Consider the following 27,684-nt stretch of genomic DNA (forward strand, 5'->3'; position numbering starts at 1 on the left):
GATGGATGGATGGAATGGCTCTGTGTGTGCGGAGACCCCTTTTGCTATCGTGTTGTGTGTGGGCTGTTTACTACTACTACTATTACTACTATACTACTACTGCACTTCACTTCACGCAAGACCGCGACCCTCCCCTCGCGATCGTAAGACGTCTCTCCGGAGAGATAGATGAAACGAGAAAATAAGAATGAGTACATACATACATACGGACGTGGACTCGACAGTAGCGATCGCAGAACAAACTAAACAGACCCGGTAAAGAAAAGAGAAAGACGGGGGGGAGGGAGAAGGTGCGACTATCTATTTCGTGACGTTCAACACCTAGGTCTTTCGATCGGAGCGAGGTATTGGCAAGCAGAGCTCAGAGAGAGTACCGGTATGACGAGGTGCTTACTGCTGCGGTTGAGGATGTTGAGAGAGTAGCGTGCGCTGCGGCTGCCCCGTGATTCGCATTCTGGCGCGACCGGTCATCGGGGGCGGGGGGTGGTTGATTGATTGATTGATAAGATTGATAAGTACCTACGGGAGGCGGCGCTCGTGGATGATGACTACGGTACGGTACGTATCACGCATGCCCGAGACGCAAGATTGCGGGAAGGGAGAGCCGACGACGACGACGCACTCGGACGGCGTCGTTCGAGCGGTGCTGAGGTCGGGGGCAGCTGGAGCGCTTGGATAGGGATCATGGCGGGGAATTGGGACGGGAAGGGAGGGCATCTTTTGAAAGCGATGATGCTGTGCAGAAAGATAAAACATTTTTTTTGGGGGGGGGGGGGGGGGGGGGGGGGAAGAGGAAAAGGACAAGGAAAGAGGTGATGGGTCGATGACGGAAGAGGGTGTTCTTTTCCCACTTGTCAGCCCATGGTCAGCCCACGATAGGCGATAGAAGGAACCGCCCGTGCAGTCTGCTCGTAAGGCTTCGATGCTTGGATGTGAGCGGCAGCTGCGAAAGAAGAGAGCCAAACCAAAAAAAAAAAAAAAAAAAAAAAAAAAAAAAAAAACAACACGGAGAGAAAAACAACAAAGGCTAAGCGACCGACACACAATCAATAAAGCCAACTTCCCAGCCAACCTCGTGCCATCAGCCCACCACGCCCATGCCCATGCCCATGCCCATGCCCATGCCAATGCTAATGCTCCCCCTCCCCCTCCCCCAGTTCTCGTTTTCGTACTCACCATGCACAGCCGCTCAAGACCCGGCCTGGGCCCAACACATCCAGGTTGCCATCGGTCGAACGTTTGCAAGGAACATTATGCTTTGCCGGCGTACCCCGGTCCCCCAAGGCCATCATCATCCGACCTAACTTGTCTGAGGTAAAAGCGCCCGGGTTAAATTTGGCAGCGCGGCCGGGACATGGTGGTCGTACGGAACGCATACCTCCCGGTGCGGTACGGTACGGTACTGTACAACACGCCCTACGCGAGGGCGCGCCCACTCTGCGCGAGAGAAGTCGGGCCAGGCACCGTTTTGTCACTAACTGTTGACCTCTGGAAGGTCCCCCCGCGAACAACACGATCGTCTTGCGCATCGTTGCGCGAGGTCCAGGTGGAAGTACGTAGTACTACGACGTAGGTGTGTAGGTACCGGTACTCGTGTGACGCCTGCGTAGCAGTGATGAGGGTGGCATTGCTCGTGGAGTCGAGCCCGAGGAGGAGGAGGAGGGGGAGGGGCTAGCGGCCGATCTAAAGTGCAGCCGCCCCGGCGAGATGAGATTGTCCCCTCTGCGCTCGATGCTGGCAGCGAGGAGAGAAAAGCTTCTTTTTTTCCTCTTCCGTCCCCAGGAAGGCGAACGGGATCTCCCTTTTTCAAACCCGCGGGGATGTGGCCTGTATCTGCGACAACTGCCGGCCGACCCCAGCAGTCAGGAAGCGCCAAGCGGGATAGAGAGATACCTCGCAGCAGTTCTAGACTGCCAATGCTACAACAACTGCACAGCTGCACCACTGCAACAGGTAGTGGGAGTGGTAAGACGAGGAAGAAAAAAGAACAAAAAAAGAAGGAAAAAAATAAGAAGGAAAAAAAATCTGTGCAAGATCGGAGCTGCACAGTCCACAGCGTAGGCCCTAGGGATGATTGGGCAGGTGGGCAGGTGGGCTGGGGAGGAGCACCGTGCTGCGTTAATAAGTAGCAGCATTCCTAAATCGAGGTAAAATGGGTCGACTGTTCTCGGGAACAAGTTGTATTTGTACTCCGTCCAGGGCAGGTACTGGGTACTACTACTACTACGTACTTGTACAGCGCGCGGTGCCAGGCTCGGGATTGAGAGGCTACCGAGCGCCGAATATGCTTTTTCATAAGCAACCTGTCAGGAGATCTTGTGCTTCAGCATCTTGTCCCTCCTGGGAAGAAGAAAAAAGAAGAAGAAGAAAAAAAAAAAAACGCTCCCAGCTCCAAGCCTTTCCGTGTACAGTAAAGCCGACGGATCGGCGATCACTGGCTTGGAGAAACCTTTCAAGGCGACACAGTAGTAGTACTACTAAAATCTCGAGACGTCTATTACCACTAGTACACTCATCCCACTACTTAGGACTAGGACGAGGACTAGGCCTACGACTATAGGACTACTAGTTTAAGACCCTTGTCGAGCGAGCCCCTAGCAATATGACATATACTTCCGGCTCTATTTTTCAAGGAGGGGGATGGGATGGGATAGGTAGTAGTAGTAGTAGTAGTAGTAGTACGTCTATGACGTTGCATTTGGTCCAGCTGATGCTTCTGCGAACCGAGACGAACGATATCCAAGGCTTCCCTCCATCCAACCTGGGGCATCAACAGACGAGCCAGGCGGAGGCGTTCCGGCGGCAGCAGAGCCAGAGAGGTGTGTGTGTGTGTGTGTGTGTGATCTCTCCATCAAATAAGCCTACCTACCAGTCTACCTGAGAAGAGGAGAAGAGAAGAGCCTGGCCGATCAATCGAGATGATCAAACCGTTGGTATACGCAGTAGTACGTAGTATAGTACTACGTACTACGTAGATTGGCAATTGGCAATTGGCACGCCCGCGTGGCAGTCCCATGTGGTTTCAACCGAGCTCCAGCCGACATCAAACAGAGCGAAGTCTTGTTCCTTGGGGGGGAGGGGGGCTTTCGGGAGCCAAGACTGGCCGAATTTAAATTTGCCCCCAAAAAAAAGGGGGGGCTTGTGTTTTTTGAGGGGGGTAAGCCAGCCTACCGACTCTGACTTTTGACTTTGGACGACCACCTGCCGTATTCCTCGGACGCGGCGGAGCTAGGGATACAGTAGTAGTAGTAGTAGTAGTAGTAGTAGTAGCTCGGACACGGAATCTTATCGTGTCCGCTCTCGCACGTGGCTCTGACGGGCCTGCGATGAGTACGATTAAAATGGGACATGGATCTTCGCCGAAAGGATCCAGGATGGCGCTCTTCGAGAACGAACGTGGAAGAAGTTCAGGCGCGCCCAAGTGCAGCGCAGTGCAGTGCAGTGCAGTGCAGTGCAGTATAGTATGACCGGATGTACATGTACCGTGCTACTATTGCTTTTGGTAATCACCCAATGCACGAGGGTGCAGCTTCTCTCGAGAGGCCCCCGCCGGGGATGCGTCCGGCTCGACTGGAAGTACGTAGTACTACTATCAATGTGAGATGGGGGTATTTTTGGGGCGAATCTATGTCATACGCTACTGTACAGGACGTGGAAAGGTGCACGGCTGATGCGTCCCCGGAAAGGGAGTTTCAGGGGCTGCTCATCGTGCGTCACTCTCGGGTCCCAGTCCGCATTTATAAATTACTATCATCCCTCAGGAGCAGTCGGCTATTTTCACATCGCTGCGACGGAATTGGATAGGTACTGGTATTGGTATTGGTATTGGTATTGGTATTGCAATGTATTGGTACCCCACCTGGGTCGCCGCCCGCTCTGCGAGTCTGGCGGTACCGCCGCAGGCGGGAAAGGTCGGCTTCAGCGCGTCGTGGGGAAGCGGGCTGGGAGCGCGAGAGAGACGAGTGCCCGCGATGCGACGAGTGCGGGTGACGGACGTGACGCGGCACTCACTCACGGCCAGAGCACTCCGAGTGGCTGCGGCGTAATATATCACGGATGAGTGAGAAAATCCCCAAACCTCCAACCGGCGATGCGTCGGGCGCACGCAGGTTGCGACCACAGTCAGCGGGGTGCCAGGCTTACAGTTCCGCGAGGGGGAGGGTGGCGGGCTGCCGCGTTGCGAGTACCGTAGCGAAGCAGATCGCACACGGCGCCGAAGGATAGCAGTCGTCTGTGGGCTGGCCTATTTATGTTCCTGCGCGCGCGGAGTATGTTTCCTTGTTGTCAACCGAATTGTGCCAGATGGGAACGGGTGCGACGGCATGGCGAGTCGACCCGGAGCAGCGACCGCAACCTCAAGTACTCCAGGCCCGGCTCGGGAACGAGGGTACCTTCATCTTTATCTGTTTCTGCTATACATCCGACGTGTCTGGTATGGCTGTGACGACCCTGCACAATTTCCATTCATCTTGGTCCGCGCCAGTACCGTATAGCCGTTCCGCGTCGCTGGCCATACAGAGTACCATCACGCGGCCAGGCAAAGATAGTTTGCGCTACACCTTTCCTCGATCTGGATGTGTGATTACAGCATGAAGATCAAACTAGCACCCATCTCGCTCAGCGCAAGTACCTACCTACTCGGTCCTCGCGACTCTCATCTACTACTACTAGTGGTACGTTCTTCCCTCGGAGAGACTTCCAGCAAGATCTGGCAGCAGGACATCCTCCCCTCCCCTCCCCCAAGTCCCATCAGATAAGATGCTCCAAGGCACGACGGCCTGTTGGCACCCACTTGCGCAGATTAATCACAAGGGGGAGGTAAACAAATGATCAAGGTTAGCCGAGACGTCCAGCCTCTTCAAAGCCACTGTGATTCCTCGCACCCCTGTGGATAATCCACGTCGCCCAGGCAGCTAGGCCGGTTTATTCTTAGTCGCGCTCCTGGAATTGTACAGGACGGACATTATCCACGGTGCGGTGCACTGCGCTGCATAATCCATAATCTCGCACCGGCGCGTGGTCGTAAATGCTGTCCGGGTGGGGTTGGACCGTCAGTCTGAGGCCACCGTAGTCGGTCGGTGTAAGCAGTTCGCGGATCCGAGACGCCGATCCCAGAACGTCCTGGTCCAGCTATATCCACTTTGTCTACCAAGCCCACCCCGTCCAAGAGAAAGCTCCCTCTTGCTTAGAGCATAATACAAAGGCAGCCGTGCTCCGCGCAATTTTCCATGTTGCTCTCGAGGCATGATTCGCATGATCGGCATTTCCCCATATCCTCCTCCTCCTCCTCCTCCTCCTACTACTACTACTCCCCCTCCTCCTCCTTGCCTTCCCTCGTGGTCGCTGCATCTCACGAGCTTCTAGCCCATCACAACAGTCTGAACCGTCTTCCACCCGACCCGACGTGACGGGCAGTCCTCATCTCCCGAGCTTACTTACTCTCTCCCCACTCTCCGAGGACCGAGTCCGTGTGCGGATCGATCTCCTGTCGCTACGATTTCAAGTCAAGTCAACAAGCAACGCTTGACTCACCTCTCCCACCCGTCGCCTAGGAAGGACACCCACCGGATCTCGGACATCACCAAACAGTAGACCCAGCACCCCGGGGTAGTTCTCTGAATCAACCACGCCGTAGAGTCAACGTCTGCTTGGAAACATCGCGACTGGGGACGTTGCTGTCGAGGGTCCAGATACTTCCGCCTCCCCTCCCACTACCCCCCTCCCCCTCCCCCCCCCCCCCCCCCCCTCCCACCCTCAGTCTCCACACCATGTCCCCTTCCTGTTTACCGTCTCCGCCGTTGGATGACAACAAATCCATCGCATCACGAAAAATATCGAAGCCGGGAAGATCTCTGAACAGATCCTCCAAGAGATCAAGCTCATCGCTTGAACCCAGTTCTGGTATCTTAGATGGTAGACATAAGCGAGTTTGGAAGGCGTGCGAAAGATGCCGGATGAAGAAGACGAAGGTATGCCCATCTCTCACCCGGTGCAGGCTCCCGACTGACTCTCACAGTGCGACGGAGAATCTCCTTGTAAGCGATGTAAAGATGATGGGTTAGTCTGCACAGCTGGCAGCAGAAAAAAGACCGAGTTCAAGCAATTGCCTCGAGGGTACGTGTGGTCCCCGGCCCGTGAACAGCGTCCTCCAGCTGACCATGGAGCGCCAGGTACGCCGAGGTTCTAGAGAACACCCAGTACGCTTTGATCGCGACGGTGCAAAAACTGTACACCATGCTGCGCAATGGCGAGCAGTGGGACTTGGGCGAACCAGAGCTGAACGACCGCGCGCAACCCGTGATCCACGATATCGCTTCCAAGCTCGGATGCATTCGAGCGTCGCCCGACCTCCCGTACGCCTTCCCGGAGGGCGAACAGGACTTTGCCGAGCTGCAAGCCCAGCTACAAAGCGCGCGGACGGCGTTGGCCGCGGAGGAGAATGCCAGTCGCAAACCGTCCGAGGACCTCTCCTCGTACTCGCCGGGTCTGCCCCGCACGGAACGGGCGAGCAGCAGCGACAGCGACCACTCGAACGTGTCCAGAGAGTACAACCAGGCGATGTGGGGCCCCCGACCGGCCGCTGCGACTCTGGCCCCGCGGAAGCCGGCGCCGTTGAACACCGCTCCGCGACCATCCGCCTCTGCCTCCGCCGCCGCCTTCGACGAGGAGACGTACAAACCGTCCCGCCCGCCGGCACTGGACGCCGGCTACTCGATGCCCTCTCCCGTCTACACCGACCTGAAGACCGAGACGCCCATGTTCCACCACTCGTCGCCCTTCTCCCCGTGGTCGGGCGGCGACGACTTTCTCGTGGCCGCGCACCCGCTCGAGGTGACGTCGAGCTACCTGAAGCAGATGCCGCCGCCGCCGCCGCTCGCGCGGCAGCCGGGCTTCGATGCCGACAGCCTCAAAGCCATGCAGATGAACCCGGCCGCCATGGGCTTCGCCAACGACGGGACGATCCGCCCGGGGATGCTGGATTGCCACCCTGCCGGGTTCGACGATCCGATGGATGCCATGTTCGCGACCGAATACAAGGGCCAGATGGGTATGGCCTAAACTCTCCTCCTCCTCCTCCATCACCCGAAGCTCCTTCTCTTCCTCTCTTTTTAAAAATCCGGCGAAATGGGGGGTGGGGGCTGTGAGGCGAACCTGGATTGTCTACTGGGATGATAATTGTTTTTTTTTTCTTTGGTTTTGGTTTTGGTTTTTTTTGTGTTTTTTTTTGTGTTCTCTGTGTTTTTCCCACCTTCCTTCTCAGTGATTCCCATTCTTGTTCGTCGCCCCTTCCTTCTGGGGAATGTACGTGTAGAGGCGAGGCGGCTACGCCGAGCAGCTCGCTCGCTGCCGAAGCTGTATTTGGAGTCTGGAATTCCCAGGACAGAGAGAGAGAGAGAGAGAGAGAGAGAGAGAGAGAGAGTATCGTGGTTGGCTGTGTTTGTGTGTCACGAGCGAAGAAGAAGAGGAAGAAGAAGAGGAAGAAGAAGATGAAGAAGATGAAGAAGAACGAGTCGCGCAATCAGGTCCTAAACGCGACTCCTGAAAACCCACCAGTAAATACCGTAGTAGACCGAAAGACACACACACTTACACACACCCTTTGGGAACGCCCCTTCCCGCTCCCCATGATCTTCTGAAGCGAGTCGTGCGTGACCTGTGGCGCTGAGCTGGGCTGCCAGCCCCCAAAGCGCCCTCGACCTCGACCTCCCTAGGTACGCACCTAACCGGTACTTCCGCAACTAGCAAGCCAGCAAGCCGGCGCCGACCAAAATCCCCAGGGCAGGCAGGCACGCTGGTACGCTGGTACGCACACTGTGATCGGCAGCCACGCGGTCTCAGAGCCGGCGGGCGGGCGATCAAACGGAAACGGGGATGTGTGTGCATGTGTGTGTGTGCGTGTGGGCGTGTGTGTGTGTGGATATATATGGATATATGGATATATATACTACACATATATAGATAGATACATAGTAATGCACATGTCACACACACATGTCACACACACATATCCCATACACATATCCCATACACAATACACAAAGGCACGCACAAAGGCACGCACAAAGGCACGCATACATACATACATACATACATACATACATACATACATACATACATACAAACGCACGCATACATACAGGAACGAGAACGAGAATGAGAATGAGAAACAGGAATGAGTCCCGCTGCTCGTCAGCCCTGTTTGCCCCTGCCCTGCCTGCCTGCCTTGCTTGAGCCACTCTTAAGTACCTACAATACAATACAGTACAGTACAGTACAGGACAGTACAGGACAGTCGAGGGCCGAGTCGAGTCAAGCCGAATCAAGCCGAGAATTAAAGAAATAGCAGCAAGCAAGCAAGCAAGCAGTGCTCGCACGGGAAACAGGAATCCCTCGCGCGCGCGCGTATTTCCTTGCGTGCTTGGTGCGTGCTTGGTGCGTTGTTGTGTGTGATGTCCTGTGTGATGTCCTGTGTGATGTTGTGTATGATGTACAAATACCACTTTACTTAGGTACTTACCCACTTACTTACTTACTTACCTACTAGGTAGGTACCGTAACCGTAACCGTAATCGTAATCGTACCGTAAGTAGAAGAATGTCAAAACTCTTCCCCCCCCCCGGTCTTGCCCCACGTCTTGCCCCACGTCTTGCCCCACGTCACCCCGCCCTCCATCTCGGAACGAAGCAACATCCGCTGTCCGAGCCGGGGAGGAAAGGAGGGGAGGGGAGGGGAGGGAAGGGAAGGGAGGCAGATCGATCTGCTAGTACTAGTACTAGATCCTAGTACTAGATCCTAGGCGAACTCTGTTGCTCGTTCGCTGGGCTGCTGGGCTGCTTGCTGAGGTAGGTAAGTACTACGTCGCAGGCGTAAGTATTACCCCTCGAGGGTAGGGAAAACAGGGGGTTTAAAGTGGAAACTAAACTTTTAAGGCACCCTCGAGGGGTAATACTTAGGCCTGTACCGTGGTAGGTAAGTACTACGTACCTAGGTAGGTCTAGGTAGGTATGGTGGGCTAGTGTGATTGATTGATTGATTGATTGTAGTAAGTAGGCGGTGGTATGTACCTTAGGTATAGTAGGTATAGTATTACTGTAGTACGTACCCATCCATCCATCCATCCATCCATGCATGGATCTCTCTTTTTCATTTCTTAATTTTTTATTTTATTTAATTATTGCGATGTAAGGCTCTGCTTTCTACTCTGCTCTGCTCCTCCGCAAGTACGGTTATGACAGTAGTTAAGTATAGTACGTAGTAGCTAGTCGGCTCCGCTCCGCTCAACTCAACTCTACCACTGACCACTGACCACCCACCCCCAAACCAGACGCTGCGGTACCGGTACCTACGTCCGGTCCCGCACTGGGATTGATTACCGTACGGTACCTACTACGTACGTACAGTAGTAGTACGTAGAATGGGTGTTTTCCCGACATGGGTATTACCCGCAGCCCACCAGCCAGCCAGACAGACTTTCCTCCTACCGTACCACCACTACTTACGCTATCCCCAGCTGCGTCCCGGCAAGGGTAGGTAAGCACACGCTGGGTATAGGTACGCCGCAGGTTAACTTTCCGGGCTGCAGAAGTATAGTACTACTACTACTACTAGTACTAAGTACGACTAGGGAGGTAAGGTAAGGTAAGGTAAGGTAAGGTAAGGTAAGGTAAGGTAGGGTCCTAGGAAACCTACTTACAACCTACTACTACGTACGTAGTACCTACCTACAACAACTAGCAGTACTAATAGTAGTAATCGTACCTAGTGCCTAGTAGTAGTTATGCAGCGGTACTTTACATGCTTAGGTATGCCTGCCTGCCTGTCTGTCTGTCTGTCTGTCTGTCTACCTTTCTGCCTACCAGTCTGAATACTAGTACAGTAGTACAGTAGTACAGTAGTACAGTAGTACTAAATGCTAAATACCAAATGGGAGGACTAGGTGCTAATAGTCAGTGCACTGACTTTGTGACCTGCGGGCTCTCGGTCACAGTCAGGACAAGCAAGTGTCCCAGGTCAAGCAAGTGTCCCATTTCAATTATTTCAACTTGTATTAGAAATAACTTAGCAACGAATATTGCTATGATATTCAAAACTAGATGCATAGATCGGCGTAATCGAGATCTTTAAAAGTCTAACCAAGTATAAAATATTTTTATTAATAATTTAATAATGAATAGAATAAATAATGTTTGATTATCGATTGAATTTGATTGAAAATCAAATATTTTGTATTAAAAAATTTATATTTTTGAATATTAATCGTCTTTTGAATTGAGCTTTGATATAAAAATTTGATATTTAAAAAATTCTTAATCAAGCGGACTCGTACCATTTGGTTTTTTTATTATAACTTCTATAATTATTATTTTATTTAAGTTACAAATATAATCGAAAAGTTGATGTTCTTGAATTTTCGCTAAATTGTCCGAGCTTTTTTTGCTGTTACAATTGTGATTTTGCGTAATAAATATTATTTTACTTATTTTAATAATAAAAAATATATAATATGTTTAATAAGTAAAGTATAATTCACTTATCTCGATTCGTATATTTAATTTTTATTATTGTATCTTTTTTTGTTATTGATTTATTCTTAATACAAATTGCGATTTTCGATTCTTTTCGATAAAGAATCAAAAACAATTTTTTTTTACGATTTGCAACTTGAATTACTTGATAATAAAAAGAGCTATATTGATAAAAATTGAATGCATTAATCGGCGGAATCGAGCTCTTTAAAAGTATCAAATTTTTAATATCATAGCTTTATTCGTTATTAAGTTATTTCTAATACAAGTTGAAATAATTGAAATGGGACACTTGCTTGACCTGGGACACTTGCTTGTCCTGACTGTGACCGAGAGCCCGCAGGTCACAAAGTCAGTGCACTGACTATTAGGTGCTAGGTACTAAGTAGGTGCTAGGTAGTACCCAGTACCTACAGTACCGCAAGAAACGCTCGTCTCCTCTTTTTTGTCTTTGCTCGGGGAGGAAGGGAGGGCGGGGGTTTTCCTTTGCCTTTGCCTTCGCTTTTGCCTTTACTTTGGCTTTGGCTTTGGCTTTTGCTTTCGTACCTTTCTTCATTTCCTTTCCTTTCCTTTGCTTTGCTAGTAGTACTTGTCAGTACCTTCCTTTCTCTGCTTTCATTGCTTCCCTTTCCTTTTCTTGCTTGCATGCACATGCACATGCACGAACACACAAACACAAACACAAACACAAACACGCAACACGCAACGCACAAACACAGATAAGCACAGACAGGCACAACCAACCCAACCCAACCCAACCACCCAACCAAGCAAGTAGTAAGTACAGTACCTAAACCCACCACCACAGCTACCTACCCACCTACCGTACCTAGGTACCTAGCCCATCCACGATCCTCCTCCACCCCTCGAAATTTCCCTCTGCGCCAGCGCCAGCTCCCATCTCATCTCATCTCATCTCATCTCATCCATCTCATCCATTCACCTAATTCCATTCCCTCAATCCCATTCATCCATCCCCTTAAAATCCAATTCAATTCAATCCAATTCACCCAATTCAATTTTAACCATCACAGGAAGAAGAAAGAAAGAAAGAAAGAAAGAAATAAATAAATAAATAAATAAGCTAACAGCTCACTTCACTCACTTCACCCAACCCAACCCACTTCACTCACGCAACTCAACTCAACTCAACTCAACTCAACTCAACTCAACTCAACTCAACCTTCCATCCATCCTTCCTTCCTTCCTTCCTAATTCATCCACATCCAAATCCAAATCCAAATCCAATCAATCTCCCCCTCCCTCTCCCCCTCCCTCTCCCCCTCCCCCTCCCCCTCCCCCTCCATCCCCCTCCCCGTCCCTCTCCCCGTCCCTCTCCACCCAACCACCCAACCTCCAACCACCAAAGCCAGACCAGGCCGAGAGAGAGAGCTGCGAAAGCAGAGAAGAAAGCAGAGAAGAAAGCAGAAGAAGAAAAAAAAAAAAAAAAAAAAAAAAAAAAAGAAGCCAAGCAAGCTTTTATGCAGGAACGAAGAAGGCAGGGGTTGTTTGCCTCTTCTTTTACTAGTAGTTGTGCGTCAAGGGTAGGAAAGTACTAGTACTAGTACTACTAGATGTTGAGAGGGGAGTACCGGTACCGGTACCTATGATCTATGATCAAGAGGCTAGAGTGACGAGAGGGGCCTGGTCGACAGCTCGCCAAGGGCCAGGTCGACCAGTGTTCAACTTGGTCTCGACTACCGGCCGACAAAGCCTTTCGGGATGTTTATATATAATATAAAAAAAAAGACATCATTAATTTGTAGTATTATCTGCTCCTCAGGAGTGACTTTCTCTGCTCTAAGCAATGCGCTGCACCAGGTATATGTCGCTACATCCAGCCCCAAATATTATGCTATCCCCAGACGCCGCCTGGCCATGTCCTCAGCCACCCTTCCTTCCGTCCTTCCCAGAACTCCCCCGTCACCCATACCAGAGGAAGTCGCCTGTCGTCCCCGGCCGCATCTGTCAAACCCTCATGTCGGCATCACTGTCGTATTGAAAAGCCTCCTTCTCATCGACATACTCGTCTGTCAGAATCCGGTAGTGTGGCGCGTCGAACTGGGGCGAGACGGGCTTCTTCACGATGTAAGCGAGCATCTCGTCGTCCTCGAGGTAGATATCTCCTCTCTGGGCACATCGTCTACCGGTCAACATCGAGTTCCTGCCATCCGCCGATTAGCTGTCGTCCCAAGTATCCGGCGCCCAAAATCAAAACTCACAAATCGCCCATCCGCTCCACAATCTCCAACGCGACGACCACGATCAGGAACAGCATCACGATGCCCACGACCATCAGGTCACTATAGTCTCGTGACAAGTGCACGGCTCGCAGGGTGATGTAGTGATCAGAAAGGAAGTTTCCGGCTCCGCAGAGCTGTACCTTGAAACGAGGTCCATCGCTGCCCGTCGTCTCTCCTGCCTGGCGCGTAGATGCTGGTCGCAACAACGCCCAGTACCGCACCGCGTCCTCCTTTCGCAGTGCCGCGAGCGCGGAAGTGGGTTTCGAGGGGAGGGCGTCGTCGCTAATGATGTGATGCGGCGCCTTCTGGATGGAGGGAGAGGCGGCAGGGTTGGCGAGGGAGAGGAGATAGCCGGATGAGAGAGGCTGTTCGGAGGCGAGGGCAGCGCTAGGGATGGTTGACTCGGAAGGCGTGACGGGGGTATTGTCGAAAGAGGATTCTTTCAGGGTATCTGGGGACGACAACAATTGGTGCGACGGGAAGTGAGGAGTTGTCAGACGGGTGGGCGGCGTGTGGGGTTTCGGTTCCGGTTCCGGGGCCAGGAGGTTGCTGCGGTACCTGGTGCAGGAGGTGTGATGGCAGTCAGAAGGGAAGGGATTCGGGTCCTCCGTGGTGGGCGCGGCTGACGCGAGCTGGAGAAGGAGGATGAGTGAGGCAGAGAGTGAGAGACGCGATGCGGGCTTCATGGTGAGAATTGTAGAGGATGCTGTGGAGGATCCCCCGGGGACCTTCAGATATTGCGCGGTGGGTATTTCCCGTGGGGGGGAGGGGGAAGTAATTGATATTGATGATGTCCGGTCCCTCGGATGCAATGCAGGCAATGCAGGCAATGAAAGCTTCTCTGCCAATATTCGACGGACGTTTTTCTTGTTATATACTACTTGCTTCGGGTCTTTGTTGATAGGAGTGTCGATGTCGAGTTTGATGCAAACGGAGGGTGGGTCGGGGTAAGAGAGGTCAGAGAGGAAATGGACTTGGACGCACAAAGCGAAGGGAGCGAGATCTCCTACCTATCTATAAACGGGTGTGAGTGTGACGGTAACTTACTAGAATGACTAGTACGACGGACCCGGCGAGACCAGGCGAGTCCGGTATCAGATGATACACCAACTGCCACGGTCGCGGTCGCGGTCGCGGTTGAGACTTGCGGTTTGAGACTGAGGTTGTTGGGGTTGCGGTTGAGTTGAGATGATGTGATGTTGATGTGATGTTGATGTGATGTGCGCATGGATAAAAGGACGAGCGTCAGGTCTGGTCTGGCTTGGCTTGGCCGGCCGTAGGGATGGATGATCCGCTCGGTGATTTCAAAGTCATGTGGTGATCATGTGGTGATAACCGTAGATGTACCGAAGCCATCGGAGGACGAAATCAAATGTGCATTTCAATCGATGTACTGCCCGTAGCTGGCAAGCATACGTGGTATCCGCTATCTTCCTGCTTGCTTGCTTGCTTGCTTTCTTGTTAATTACCTGACCCGATTCCATTGCCGTATCAGCCTGGATCAGGAAAGTAAATGACTTTGGGCCGTGCTGATGTAGCCAGCTGTACCGACAGCAGCTGAGGGCGTGCATCATTCTGTCAGCCACGATGATTTAGTTGGTATGCATGCAGTATGTACGAGAGGTCTAGGGCGATTGGCCAATGGCCGAAGGCTATGGCTATGGCTATGGCTATGGCTATGGCTATGGCTATGGCCATGGCTACGGCTACGGCTACGGCCTATGGCTGATAGAGCCATTATATTACTCCGCTACAAGTCTAGCCAGCCCACACACCTACCGCACTCACACGGCTCTCGGGTTCTTCTCATCCTCCGGTAGTTGTGTACGGAGTGTAAGACAAAAATGACAAGAAGGGAGCTCCCTCTCGCTCTCTTTCTCTCTCTCTCCGTCCGAGTCAGCGCGCTCTCGCCTGGGAAACGCCGAGTCAAACACGAAGCTTCAAAGTAGGTAATCAGTATCCTTCATATTCCACCCACGTCAAGTATACCTGCATATACAAGCATAGTAGTTGTATAAACACGCCATCCATCTGATATGCCCGCTCTCTTCGATTCGGAGTTCAGATTCTAGACTAGGCTAGGATAGGCTAAAGCAGGCCAAGCAAGCTACCATAGCTAATATAATAAGAAGCTTTTTCAAAGATCCTAGAAATAACTCACTGCTCTCTCTCTCTCTCTACTAGGTACTTAAGAAAGAGAATTACGAGCTCCAAAACAACATTCCCCCCTCCAAAACCAATCACAACCCCTTTCTTTCTCCATCAACTTCGTACACACTCACAACTTCTTCCGAACCATACACTCTACCCGTCCCTCGACCTGTTCTTTCCCCTCCCATTTGAATTGCTGTCGAGAGCTTCGAGACGAAGACGAAGCGAAGCGAGATGTTATGTTTCGAGGGTTGTGAGTTCGCTTACGGGCTCGCTGGCGAGATTGCTTATTTCGAAGCATGTTTATTTTAAAAGATTGGTCAGTTGGTAGAATAAAATCTTAAGAGAAATAGATCAAGAGAAGAGCAGCAAGAGGAACTCTCTCTCTCTGTACCCCCCCCCCCCCCCGACCACTGTAGGTACTCTATCGTATTCGGACCATGGACCGGGCGAGGAAGAGGGCGGGATCTGCACCCAGGTCCCGAGCGGGGGCAAATGCCAAGCGGAGCGGAGTGAAAGCAAAGCAAAGCAAAAGCACGGGGCTGAAGTGTATTAATCCACTTCATTTCACGTGTCGGTTCTGATATTCTGCGCTTTCCGACTGTTTACGGAGTTTGGCATTGGAGTTTCGAATCGCCGTAGAGCATGGGGTTTGGGCTCTTTTCGTTTCGTTTCGTTTCGTTTCGTTTCGGTTCGACACGTCCGTAAAGGAGATGTAAAGGAGATCGAAGGTGACAATACAAGGTATCCATCCGTAGCTGGGAAAGGCGTGAGTGGAATCGCATATTTAATCATTCGCTGCACGAACGACGTCCAAATCATCACAGGAAATTATGAGATGGGTCGCTGAGGGGTTGTCGTGTATGGAACTAGAGTTGAGAGCCGGAAATCATGTCTTGCAGCTAATGATGACCAGCAGACGGTCCACTGGCAGGAATAAGAGAGGCTTGAGCACTGAAGGCTTAATTGCAGCTAGCTGTTTAAGAAAATAATCGTTGCAGCAGACACATGTTTTTTTTTTTTCGGATGTATGGCTGGCTGGCTGGCTGGACTTTGGAGTCGAAGGCTTCGAAGAGAGAAGCGATAAAAGAAATGGAGGGCGATATTACCACGTGATATCAACATCAGCCCATCAAGCTTTCTGCCAATGCTACTTTAGAGAATATCATGGTAGAGAGAGGTCCTGGATGAGTTGGTTATCTAAATTCTTTTCCCATCCTGGGCATTGGAAAGTTCTCGATGTGAGAAGCGAGAAGAGAAGTGGAAGGCGATATTACCACGTGACGTTCGCCCAAAAATCCAAGTTTCTGTCATCGTGACTTTCTGAGAATGGCATGGCATAAAGAGGTCCCAGATGAGTAAAAGAATGTAACTAGGTACTCTCCACCATCCTAGGCCTCGGGAAGAATTCCGATTTCCATTCCCCAAGACAAGGAACCTCAGCCTCGCTACTAGCCCCGGTACGTCAAAGCCAATTGTCCCGAGGCTGACAAGTGACAACTTCAACCTCATGAATCCTTCCAGCTGTTCATACTATGGTGCCCAACCAGGCGCCGCCTCCTCCACCACCACCACTGCCTCCATCACCGCCCGTAACGATAGAGAATCCCTTCCCACCTCTTACGCGAAACAGTACCCTTCCGGTGTATGCGCCGCAAGTCACTGCGACCGGCCGCTCGCTGCTCGCGCCCGAAGATGCTATCTACCAGAGCTCCCCCCCGCGTAAGCAATCGGCTGCCGTGAGCAATGTGAAGGAGTTGCGCATGACGAATGGACTCAATGCAGACCTGCGGGTGCCCCGGAGAGGGAGGAATGGCGATCGAGCGCGGAGTGGGAGCAGGAGGAAGAGGGCCACCTGGAAGAAGCTGCTGTGGGTAAAGCAGTCCTGTAAGGTCGCGCGTCGCATCCATAGGGCGAGAGTTAATCATGGACAGACCCAGATAACTACACGGATCAAGATACCTTCCTCGAACATCTGCAGCGTAATCCGCGGCTGCAGCCCTATAACTTCTGGCCGCTCGTCGCGGATTCCACGGTCATCGTGCAGCACGTCTGCTCCGTCATAATATTCATCGTCTGCTTCACCGGCATCCATCAGTTGCGCGTCTCGCCCGAGGCAGTCGTGGGATGGGGGTCGATTGGGACATTTCTGGGATGGCTGCTATGGGACTGCTGGGTTGGACAAGAAGAGTCCAAACCGCCCTCACCACCCATCTTCACCCAAGGCCCGTCGACCTCGGGCTCGCTCTCCAATCTCCATCCGAACCCGGCATCGATGTCAGTCCCGAATCTCCACAGCTCAAACCTCGCTCGTCATTCCCACTCTGCATCTGCCTCGTCGCTACTGTCCGGATCCTCAGCACCGCAGGTGCCCACCCCGCGCTACGTCCCCAACTCCCCTTCCCCGGGCTCCCCAGCTCGCTTCTCCCAGCGAACAAACCTCCGCCTCGCAACCGCCAAGTCGGCCCTCCTCATCTACTTCACCCTGCTCGGGCTCTCGCCCATCCTTAAATCCCTGACGCAGTCCACATCCGAGGACTCCATCTGGGCCATGTCCTTCCTGCTCTTCACCATCAACATCTTCTTCTTCGACTACAGCACCCCGACGCAAACGTCGCTCAACTCCAGCATCAAAAACATCCCCGCAAGTCTCAGCACCAACGCCGCCTTGATGGCTTCTACCGTCCTAGCATCCCGTCTACCGACCACCGGACAAGTCTTCTCCCTCACCCTCTTCTCCATCGAAGTCTTCGGGCTCTTCCCCGTGTTCCGGCGACACGCGCGCCAGAAGTCCTTCCGGGGCCACATGCTGCTCACCACGCTCCTCGTCATCGGCGCCGGCGGCGGCGCGGGCCTGATCCTCGGCCGCGGGGGTGACGGCGAGGGCATCTGGGATTTCCCGTGGAAGAGCGGGCTCATGGGCCTGTTCATCGGGCTGTTCGCCGCGGGGCTGACGATGGGGGGGTGCAGCTGGTGGCTGATTGGCCTGCAGAAGTACAAGAATGAGATTCACGGCCCGTGGGATCCGGCACGGCCGATCATCAGGAGGCATTACGATTATTAGGATGTATATATTTAAGGTGCATAGATAGCCTAGCCTAGCTAGTTACGTAAGGCGTGGTAATCTCAATTTTCTTGATCGGGAACCTGTCTGTCTGCTGATGATCTGACTGCCCGCATCCTTTTTCGACGACGCTGACTCGTCGGGTCGGAGGTAGAAGGCAGAAGGTCAAAGGTGAGCATCGTGAGTATGGTGAGAGGAAAGCCTGTCGCGCGGTATCTGGTGGATGAGCGCAAATGAGCAAATTAGAAGGTGGGAGGGGGAGGGTCTTTACCTCCTTACCTCCTTACCTCCTTACCCCCTTGCCTTCTTATCCTTTTCTCATTTTATCTACCTATCTATCTATTTGCTTACTTACTTGTTTACTTGCCCTCTTGCCTGCTTCTCGCTTGCTTTCTCGCTTGCTCGCTTGCTTGCTTATTTACTCGCTCGCTTGCTTGCTTTCTCGCTTATACACATCCATCTAACTATCTACATATCGGTACATTTGTTTATACATACCTAGGTTACCTGCCTACCTGCATACCCTTCTCCCTCGCCTCATTTACTGCTCTTGTGGGTGGGCAGGTAGGCAGGCATAGGCATAGGCATAGGGGGTAGGCATACTTACTCTCTGCCTAGGTACGAACGTAGCTACGTACGTATCTACCTAACGATAAGGCTAAGCTAAGCTAAGCTAAGCTCAGCCAAAGCTCAGCTCTAAAGGCCAAGTTCAAGCTACGGTAGGAAAGAAAAGTTGAAGAGCTTTTGGATGTTTCGATGGGGGAAGAGAGAAGAGGGGGGGGGGGGAGGAAGGAGCGGGTAGAGGGGAGAGGTCGAGGGAGTGAGATATATCTATATACATCGCTACCTTTTTTTCTGGGGACTAGGACGAAATGAGATGTGATGTGATGTGAGATTCTGATGAGAGGACAGGTGATCCCTAAAGGCAGAAGGGTTGTTTTCCGGCCGGGCGACTCCGAAGGGAGAAATGCGGTTTCAAAGTTTCGCAGAGCGGAGCAGAAGGGAGGACCTCGGCTGAAGGGTATCTCTCTCCGTGATGTGCCTACCTAGGCACTGTAGTCTTTCCCGCCCTGTCGGACTGGAAGAATTGCGCCGTCGCGGGTTTGCATGATGGGACCTTGTTGTTCTCCGCAGCTGTGATGTAGAATGCGCTCTGTTCGCCTTCCCATTTCAGAGTTGAAGGAGAGGGGGCGTGGGAGATTCTGCTGCATCTGACGCTGGAGGCCGAATGTTTTGACTTGCCGGTTGTTTTGTGCTCATGCTTCGGTGGCAGAAAGGGAAGCTTCAGGCAGAGTTGTCTGTCTGCATCGCCGATACCGTCTTTTCTCTCTAGGGTTTGCGATGCGCGGGGAAGATTCGTGGGAGCAAGTTTGGGGACAAAGATGGGAATCGGAGGAAGTTTATCGTTATTGTTATTCTCACAAGCTATGATGCAGTAGCTAGGAAATCAGAGCGGCGATATAATGTTAAGCTGCCACGGCCTCGGGTAGAAAGAAAATGCGAAACTGATAATATTTAATGAGGATTTTTATTCTGTTTCGAGACCTGGATAATGAAATATGCAGAGGTGACGAATACACAAGAGATGTCTGTCTGTTGTGAAAATCGGAGGAGGAGAGTATTAAATGAAGTGTGGTAGACATGGATAGGAGTGCCTTGAAGACGATATGGGCACCCTGAGGGATTGTCAGCCTCAAGCTTGAGAGAAAGTAGCGGCCGAAGAAACGAAATTGCAACGGCAGCTTGAAATCGTGCAGATTCCCAGCAAGGTGTAGCTTCTCGAAATGTTCAGCATGTGTAAGCTCCAACAAAGCTCAACTAGACTCAGGAGAATAAAAAGGGCGAAGAGGCGCCAGAAGAGGATGCAGGGGAGGCAGAGGAGGCAGGAGAGGGTGTAGAGGAGCCCGAGGAGGGGAGCGAAGCCGGCGAGATCCTAGATTAGAGTCTTGGGGATAGAGTTATACTGATTCGTCACCGAAGCCTGTTCTCTTCTCCATTCCGAAAATTGCTTGGAGATCAATGTCTGATATTCCGAACAAAATTATAAGAATGCCTCAATGATGAGATTCTGAGGTATCTCGTGGCGGAGGCAAAGTGCAGCAACATCTCAATCACCCCTCCTTTCCACAAAGTTTCCCAATCCCCCCATACCTGCGATCCCAGGCGCCAAATCTCTAACGCTTCGGCTGAATTTTCACAACGCATGAGAGGTGAGCTGGGAGTCAAAGGATTTCGCGGTAGCGTAACGTGCTGTGATCGCATATCTGCTGTGAAGTGGAATTCCATGGTACAATCATCTACCGGTGGCCCGCCCTATTTCACGGGCTCCTTTCACTTTGACTCGATATCCTCAGGGAATTCAAATCGAGAGCATGTTATGATTCCATTCTTTCCCTGTTCATTTCTGAATTAAGCTTCCAGCATCATAGGCTTCGACATGCTCACCAAGAATCAGTCAGCCAAAAAAGAAAATTACTACCACTAGAGAGCGCGTTTAACGCGTGAATTGGCTCCTATAAAATCATTTTCTTTTTTCATTAATTGAATAGTTAGTCTGCGTCTTGAAAATCCCGAAAACTCTCGAGCCCCCCTAGAAACGATATACGAGCCGAGCCGTAACTGCCAAACGACCTCAATGAATTCACCAATGTGCCTCGGCCCCTCAGACAAAGACGAAGAACTCTCGTGAAACGATTTCCTTTCATCCTTTAGGCAAGCAAACCTTGGTTATTATACAGCGAGATTCCGGATATGGATTTCGCCATGTCAATCTTATAAAGAGGGTTAGGTTGCTAGGCAATTCTACCTTGTAGCCCGATATTTTTTTTGCTCGCTTCGGCGGATAAATGTGGGGCTGCCGAGCGACTTATGTAAACACAGACGTTGAACAATGAAGATGGGCAACTTGTTCAATCACGGACTCAATTTATTTCAGACTGCGAAATTTGAATGATGGGCTTCATTTAGATCTCAAGGCAGCTTGTAGAGTCGTAACGTTTCCGTTTCCAACCGTATTCCCCTTCAGATCAAGCGGGTAAGATTCACAAAGACAGCGCATCGCCAATCACCGCAACTGCCGATCGTGAGCGTGGAATCGAAGCATCTAAATTTCAATCCTTGAAATCCGCTTATTAGGTGTTCAGATTACGAATAGTAGCAAGGAGAGGAAAAATCCCCAGTATCCCCAAGGACTCTGTGTATGAAAAGGACAGCCTCCGATACCCTCCAAATCGGCATCATCTCGGCTGGGACTCAGCGAGCACTTGCATAAACGCCGCATTCTTCACCTCAAGAACAGAAAGAAGCTGCTCGATGCTGCAGTCGATTCGTTCGATCATCTCAGGCTCAAGCAACACCTTCACCCTGGCACCTCCCGCCTTCTCAAACTCGTTGACACCTGCCATCAGACCCGTCGATAAGAAGTCGTTGAGACAGATACATGTCAGCCATCTTCCTCGGTCAAAAGGTCTTAGATAGAAGTGAGTGCCTTGTAAGAATCTCTGCGTCCCCCAAAGTTCTGAAAACCGTCGTTAATTGATATATGCCGGGCGATACGCTTCAACTCATACTCCGCCCATCGTGTGACCGCTGACTGAAAGTGTCCGTACTGAGCACCTGAAAAGTCTAAAGGGTAATTCTCTCCATATTTGAGGACGGCCTGTAATAGCCTGTGGGCTTCTGGGAGGTCTTTTTCTCTAAAGATGTTGGTCTGTGTAAGGCCATTTGGCATAATAAATGGAAAGAACATCAAGGTGTACGAAGAAGGTACTGGAGAAATCCCAAACACAGTCGGGGTACGCGATAGCTTGAGCAGCGAGAAAGTATACCCCAGAAATTCGTAGTGTCAATAGCAAACTGCCTGCGTAGGAATATCGGGGATAGAGAAAAACTACCTTGCAATCATCCAGAACCTTCAACCACCCATTCTACTTTTCTATCCTTGATCACGCCTTCTGGGTCTTATCTCTTGCCCGATAGACATCTCCTGTCCGCTCAATCTCCTCCTCCACGTTCTTACCCCGCCCCTCCTTTTCGAGCCTTCTAACAAGCGGTAGAACCTCTTTCCCAAAATCCTCAATGTCATCATCGTAATGCAAGAACGCCAACAGCACAATATCAACCCCCAAGCTCTTCAACAGCAGGATGCGATCAGCGACCTGCTCCTTCGTCCCGATAAGTTTCGTCTTGAAGCCATCGTTGTACTGCACCAAGTCCTCGAACTTACTATCTGCCCACATACCTTTCTTGTTGCCTGTGGAAGATCCAGCTTGTTTGACCGCGTCGCCAAAGGCCTCCACGGCTTCTCTGTCGGCTTTACCCTGGATCTCAGAGAGGAGTTGGATGGCTTCTGCCTCGGTCTCTTTAACGATCGCAAAGCCGTTGACTGCGAAACGGACGTCGCCTTCTCTGCCGACCTTGCGGGCGCGTTCTCTAACGTCGGCGATTTGCTCCTGGAAGCCTTCAAGCGTGTTACCGTTCATGAAGTAATAGTCGCAGACATTCGCACCGTTTTCTCTGGCGTCAATCGAATTTCCGCCCTGGAAGATCAGAGGATGAGGTCGCCCTGGGAGGGAGAGAGGTTTGGGCGAGAGCGGGTAATCGTGGAACTGGTAGAAATCTCCCTTGAAGGTGAACTTATCCGTCGTCCAGATCCCGCGCAGGCACTCCATGAATTCTCTGCTGCGGCGATAGCGCTCGGCGTGCTCAAGCCACCACTGCCCGATGCTGGTAAACTCGGCCTTGAACCAGCCGGAAACAACGTTCACGGAGATGCGCCCATTGGTGTAGTGATCGATGCTGGCGATTTGCTTCGCTGCAATGGCGGGGTTCCACGGTCCTGGGAGGAGAGCGGCGATCACGTTGAGCTTTTTGGTTGCATGAAGGAGAGCCTGTGAGAAAGAGACGGACTCGTGTTGGTTTTCCTGATAGCTGTTAGAGAAGTGATGGTGAGGAAGGGAGGTCGCTTACAGCTCCGTAACCAGACATGAAGCGAATCTGGCTGAGAGCGTATTCGAAACCGACATTCTCTGCAGTTCGAGCGTATCTCACATTGGACTCGTAGTCCCAGCTGGGGCGCTGTCAGATCCTTGAGCTGGTTCTCAGAGGACACGAACGTACCCGGTCTTCTGTGGGATCTTGGAAATTACCAAACCCCCGGACACATTGGGAACCCAGTAAGCAAACTTGACTCTGTCTTCATCATCGTTGATGTCAGAAGCCGCTGTGTAATGAGCGCCGTTCAGAGCTGCATTCCCGTGGCCATCCTCAGCAATGGCAGCGCTCCCATCGGAAGTTCTTTGTCTTTTGGCAGTCATTTCATGAACAAGTTGCAGATATAAATGAGTAAATGAGATAGATCTGGACGGAAAGTACGCAAGGAAAGTTGGATTTTTCTACGACAAAAGAATTCGAGAGCTTTCCGACCGGGGAGAGCTCCTGAGAAATTCAGACCAGGTTGGTACTTCTGGTGTAGTGGGGAAAATGGGGGAGTTGGGTGGGTTTAGGTTTACCCCATACGCAAAATGGTGCAATCCAGCCCCGCCATGATACAAGACACCATCCGGTCCCGAAAATGAATATACTCTGTGCCATACATCTGGTTATCGATGTTTTTGAGTTTTGAAAAGTAAGTTTGGTGTACCCCAGGAACTGATCAAAGAAAGATGACGAAGCTGTGCGTAGGTGATGTTTGGAGATGGGTTGTCGTCTGAATTGCCGAAGCGACGCAACCAACCTGAGATCTTGGCAGCTCGCTTAGCGGGGGCCAGACCTTGCTCCGAGCAAACGTGCAAACGGGCAAACAACTCGGTCCCCTTCCATCGTCACGAAATCATCGTCAATAACACGAGGAGCCTCATGATCAGAGTCTTTATTCACCTGGATCTGCCCTTAATAACTATCTATGTCTCCACGATCTACTCCGAAGTGTCTATCCTATGACCCTTGACTCGGTCTTAGGCCGTGAGAGGCACAACTATCCTGGGTCCATTGACGCTTCCATCACGAAGCTTGTCCAAAGCCGCGTTGATGCCCTCCAAACCACCACCAGCAACTTCGATATCAGGGGTGTGTATCAGCTTCTGGCTCAAAAGCTTCTCTAACCAAACCATCATTCCTTCTCCCACGGCGGGCGCTTCATGAAAGGCCTTGATAGGCACCGAATGGTATACTACACCGTCTATTGGCTCTTTGGGGACTGCTACCAGGCCGACAAGATGAGCTCGAGCGTGAGCATTGCCATCCTGGTCATCTGTCTGCGATTGCATCACTTTTGCAAGCATAGCCGCGCTCTCTCTGCCTCTTGTGTCGAGCCCGAAGCGCAGCCTGCCTTTGGTGATACCCTTCACGATTTCGATGGCTCGCTCCGTGTCAAGTCGGTCCACCAGCAGGTCGGCCCCATGCTTGAGCATTCGCTCACCGCTTCGGGCAACATCGATGATCGCAATAACTTTCAGGCCGGCAAGTTTTGCTAGTTGTACTGCGCAGCAACCAGTTGCGGATGAGCCTGGCACCATTAGCTACTTGTTCTTGTGAGCATCGGGGCCTTCCTACCTCCCCAAATGGCAATCCAGTCACCTGCTTTCGCTCTCTCGCTTTCCTTGATGTTGTCAAAACACTCTCCTTGGATATCTTTGGGTAGTGCTTCTCGAGGCAGGGATTGAATAGTTCGCAATAGGTTGGGACCACGAGGCTCATTGCCGCGACCGAAATCCAAACCCAAACAAATTCCGAGTGCCAATGCAGCGGCTACAAAAGCGACCCCAAGCGGTGCAGCATCTGTAGGACCTAGATGATCTGGAAGTCTGCAAGCGTTGAAGTCCGATACCACAGCATATTGTTGATAGGCGGATTTCCTCGAGTCACGATAGTCTGTTGAGATCGCCATAACCTGAAAAGTGAGCAGGCGAGTTTTCAAGGCGCCAGAATACTCACGTTATCCCCCTTGCCAAGTCTCGATTGCAGTTTCGGTGCTTTCACAACTCTCCCTGCGAGATCCCGACCACTGATGCAGGGCAAAGCCGGAAGTCCCCAGCCAAAATCACTGCGCAACATCAGCATGCACACTGCTAAATAAGGATTCGCAATATACATACGGAGCTTTCCAGTCGATGGGATTCAGCCCGATCGCGTCGACTGCAACTAACATTTCCCTGTCATTTCTCAGTTCCGGTATGGGCTGCTGTTGTGTATGTGCATATCGCTGTTTCGGTGCATGGAGAAGCAGCACATCCTGATGTGAGACATTGAAATCGTCCACTTCGTCGTGAACCAAAGTTTTTCTCCGTTTTTGATTTGAAGCCTCCGGGGCGGTCTCTGGTTCGGGCCATGGATGCACAGGTTTTGTGGCATGCTTCTCGTATGGCGGAGTCTCGGGTGGTGTCAAAGAATGCTCGATCGATTGTGATATGTATATCTGATCCGAGTCAAGAAGCCCGTGAGCCCTCTTCGACCCATTCTTTGTGGTTGAAGCCATTTTCTGAATTTTTGATAATCGTGAAACCATGCGCAGTAAGTCGGTATATAATATGGACTTCGCACATGTAAAGTACCAAGTTCGATCAAGAGAAAGCCACAATGTCACGGCAGAATGTCAAGTCCGTTCCTGAAAACGGATCGCTGGATAAACAGAAATACTAAATGAAAGTTCATACCAAGGCTTGAACTGTTTGTTCGAGCGCATTTTTTATCTTAATTTCGATTGCGAAGATTCGAATGAGTAATGCTCGCCAAATATGGCGTGATAGAGGTTCACGACTTTTGCAGGATACGATTACACGACCCGTACGTGCCAATAATGCTGACCTAAGAAGTCAAGATTCTTTCATGCAATTGATGCCTGCCTCTCGCCTCGTGAAACTATCCGTACTCCGTGAACCGAAGTCCTAAGCCTAGGTACCGGTCGTTCAATCCCTTATCGAGATGACTACCAGTTATATCCCCGAAGAAAACTGGCCTCCTCCCTGCCTACCCCCATCAAGGATATTATGTCGCCTTACGTTGCCCTATGCACGCGATCTGGGGAAAGAGAGGGCCGGATGGTGCACCTCCATCTGATATGTATCCCTCGCTAATCCATTGGAGCCCATGATAACAGCCTACGAATCGCTTTATATAACTGCAGCCACAAAATATCTATCAGCATGTCGTCTGAAGACAGAATCCTCCGGAATGTCGTCCGGCAAAGCACTCTAGAAGAGGCGAATCGTAACGTCTTTCCGCCACATACGCAGGACTCCACCGCAAATGGAAGCCTCACGCCTTCGCCGACTCTGACCGGCAAGCCGTACCCGTTCTTTGTGCCAAGCACTGTGAAGAGCACTTTGGGTAGTCCTGTGAGTCGATCCAACGGTCACCGGAAATTCCACTGACGAGACGCGTAGACTGCTTTGGCTATTGGAGCTTTCTCAACGACGCTTACCACCTTGTCGTTTTCGCTGATGCAATGGAGGGGGCTATCGACCAACAATGTCTTCATTGGGAACTTCTTCTTTGGTACGTCTCACCAGCCCATCTCCTTTTTAAAAGCTGACAGAATGAAGTTGCGGGTATCGGAATGGTGATTTCAGCGCAGTGGGAGCTCGTGCTGGGTAATTCTTTCGGCTACACGGTTCTCAGCGCATTCGGTCAGTCACACCTAAAATTATCCAGCCGAAATCACGATTAACATTCCCTGTAAAGGATTCTTCTACGGCGGGTTCGGCGCCATAATCACGCCCTTCTTCGGCGTCGCGGAAGCCTACGGCACGAACTCGGCCGATTACAACAACGCCCTCGGCTTCTTCGTCCTGATGTGGACCGTCCTCAACACCTTCTTCCTCATCGGCTCCCTCCCCATTAACTTCGTCTACATCGGCATCTTCTTCTTCGTCGAGCTGGCCTTTGCGCTGGTGTCAGCCGCCTACTTCGCTGCGGCTGACGGGGCTGCCGACAGGAGCGTCGCGCTGAACAAAGCGGCGGGCGCGTTTGCGTTCTGCGCGGGCATGCTAGGGTATTACACGGTGGCCCACCTGATGTGTCAGACTGCGTGCGGGTTTAGTTTCCCGATGGGGGACACGAGCAGGTTCTTTGTGAGGGAGAGGAAGAGGCCGGAGGGGGATGTTCAGGGTTTGGAGGGGGAACAGGGGCTGGGTACCAAAGGCGAGGAGTAGAAGCAGGTAGAGAGACTTTTTAGAGGGGGAAAAGAGCCGTGGTACTCAGACTGGACTCGAGGATAGAGAGCAGGAGCTTTGGGATATCCAAAAGTGTAAGATTCAAGCGTGGGAAACTCTTTCATGCTACGACTTGGATTATTCTTTTCGATGGCATGGCGTTAGCGCCTCGGTCATGCTCCGGTCTCTGTTCCGAGGAGAAAGAAATAAAGAAAAAAAGAAAGATTCTCAGACTCTCATACCGGGCAATACCCAGCACGCATCATCGCAATTGTACGAAATGGCAAAGCCCTGTCTGCAAGGCCGTCTGCTGTTTGCTGATGGACCCAGTGATACGGTACAATCTCTTTCTGCAAATCTTGCGCCGATCACCTGGGCCACCATTCCCCATTCCCCATTTCCCCCCTCTTAGCCTGCCAAAGCTCTGACATTGTACAAAAAGAAGCTTTTCTGCGCAAAGCGAAGTGCCCTGGCCAGACCGTACTCCGTACAGAGTACCGGTAGGTAATAGTGGGCCTTGACGTCGCAACTTTTGGGGCCCTTCCCTAAAG

The 27,684-nt window shown here is 51.5% G+C and overlaps 6 protein-coding genes across 6 annotated transcripts; 3 read left to right on the plus strand and 3 right to left on the minus strand.

Annotated features, from left to right (window-relative positions):
* Positions 1 to 5,768: 5,768 nt before the first annotated feature.
* On the plus strand, positions 5,769 to 7,059 carry L3040_006206 (uncharacterized protein; the record flags this gene model as incomplete). The annotated part of the gene is made up of 3 exons (XM_007288884.1): positions 5,769 to 5,969; positions 6,017 to 6,114; positions 6,171 to 7,059. The coding sequence occupies 3 exons, from the start codon at positions 5,769 to 5,771 to the stop codon at positions 7,057 to 7,059; spliced, it is 1,188 nt and encodes a 395-aa protein (XP_007288946.1).
* A 5,435-nt stretch (positions 7,060 to 12,494) lies between these two features.
* L3040_006207 (uncharacterized protein) lies at positions 12,495 to 13,455 on the minus strand (the record flags this gene model as incomplete). Its single annotated transcript, XM_007292324.1, has 2 exons — positions 12,495 to 12,690; positions 12,749 to 13,455. The coding sequence occupies 2 exons, from the start codon at positions 13,453 to 13,455 to the stop codon at positions 12,495 to 12,497; spliced, it is 903 nt and encodes a 300-aa protein (XP_007292386.1).
* Positions 13,456 to 16,455: 3,000 nt separating this feature from the next.
* Positions 16,456 to 17,984, plus strand: L3040_006208 (uncharacterized protein; the record flags this gene model as incomplete). The annotated part of the gene is made up of 2 exons (XM_007292325.2): positions 16,456 to 16,807; positions 16,855 to 17,984. The coding sequence occupies 2 exons, from the start codon at positions 16,456 to 16,458 to the stop codon at positions 17,982 to 17,984; spliced, it is 1,482 nt and encodes a 493-aa protein (XP_007292387.2).
* A 3,944-nt stretch (positions 17,985 to 21,928) lies between these two features.
* On the minus strand, positions 21,929 to 23,299 carry L3040_006209 (uncharacterized protein; the record flags this gene model as incomplete). Its single annotated transcript, XM_007292326.1, has 3 exons — positions 21,929 to 22,906; positions 22,953 to 23,052; positions 23,103 to 23,299. 3 exons carry the CDS (start codon positions 23,297 to 23,299, stop codon positions 21,929 to 21,931), a joined length of 1,275 nt encoding a protein of 424 aa, XP_007292388.1.
* Positions 23,300 to 23,938: 639 nt separating this feature from the next.
* Positions 23,939 to 25,458, minus strand: L3040_006210 (uncharacterized protein; the record flags this gene model as incomplete). Its single annotated transcript, XM_007292327.1, has 4 exons — positions 23,939 to 24,489; positions 24,537 to 24,873; positions 24,918 to 25,026; positions 25,079 to 25,458. The coding sequence occupies 4 exons, from the start codon at positions 25,456 to 25,458 to the stop codon at positions 23,939 to 23,941; spliced, it is 1,377 nt and encodes a 458-aa protein (XP_007292389.1).
* Positions 25,459 to 26,125: 667 nt separating this feature from the next.
* Positions 26,126 to 27,133, plus strand: L3040_006211 (uncharacterized protein; the record flags this gene model as incomplete). Its single annotated transcript, XM_007292328.1, has 4 exons — positions 26,126 to 26,317; positions 26,366 to 26,477; positions 26,525 to 26,608; positions 26,664 to 27,133. The coding sequence occupies 4 exons, from the start codon at positions 26,126 to 26,128 to the stop codon at positions 27,131 to 27,133; spliced, it is 858 nt and encodes a 285-aa protein (XP_007292390.1).
* Between the last annotated feature and the right edge of the window lie 551 nt (positions 27,134 to 27,684).

This window comes from Drepanopeziza brunnea, assembly GCF_022702325.1.
Source record: "Drepanopeziza brunnea f. sp. 'multigermtubi' strain 214-2 chromosome Unknown ctg10, whole genome shotgun sequence".
Taxonomy (NCBI): Eukaryota; Fungi; Ascomycota; class Leotiomycetes; order Helotiales; family Drepanopezizaceae; genus Drepanopeziza; species Drepanopeziza brunnea.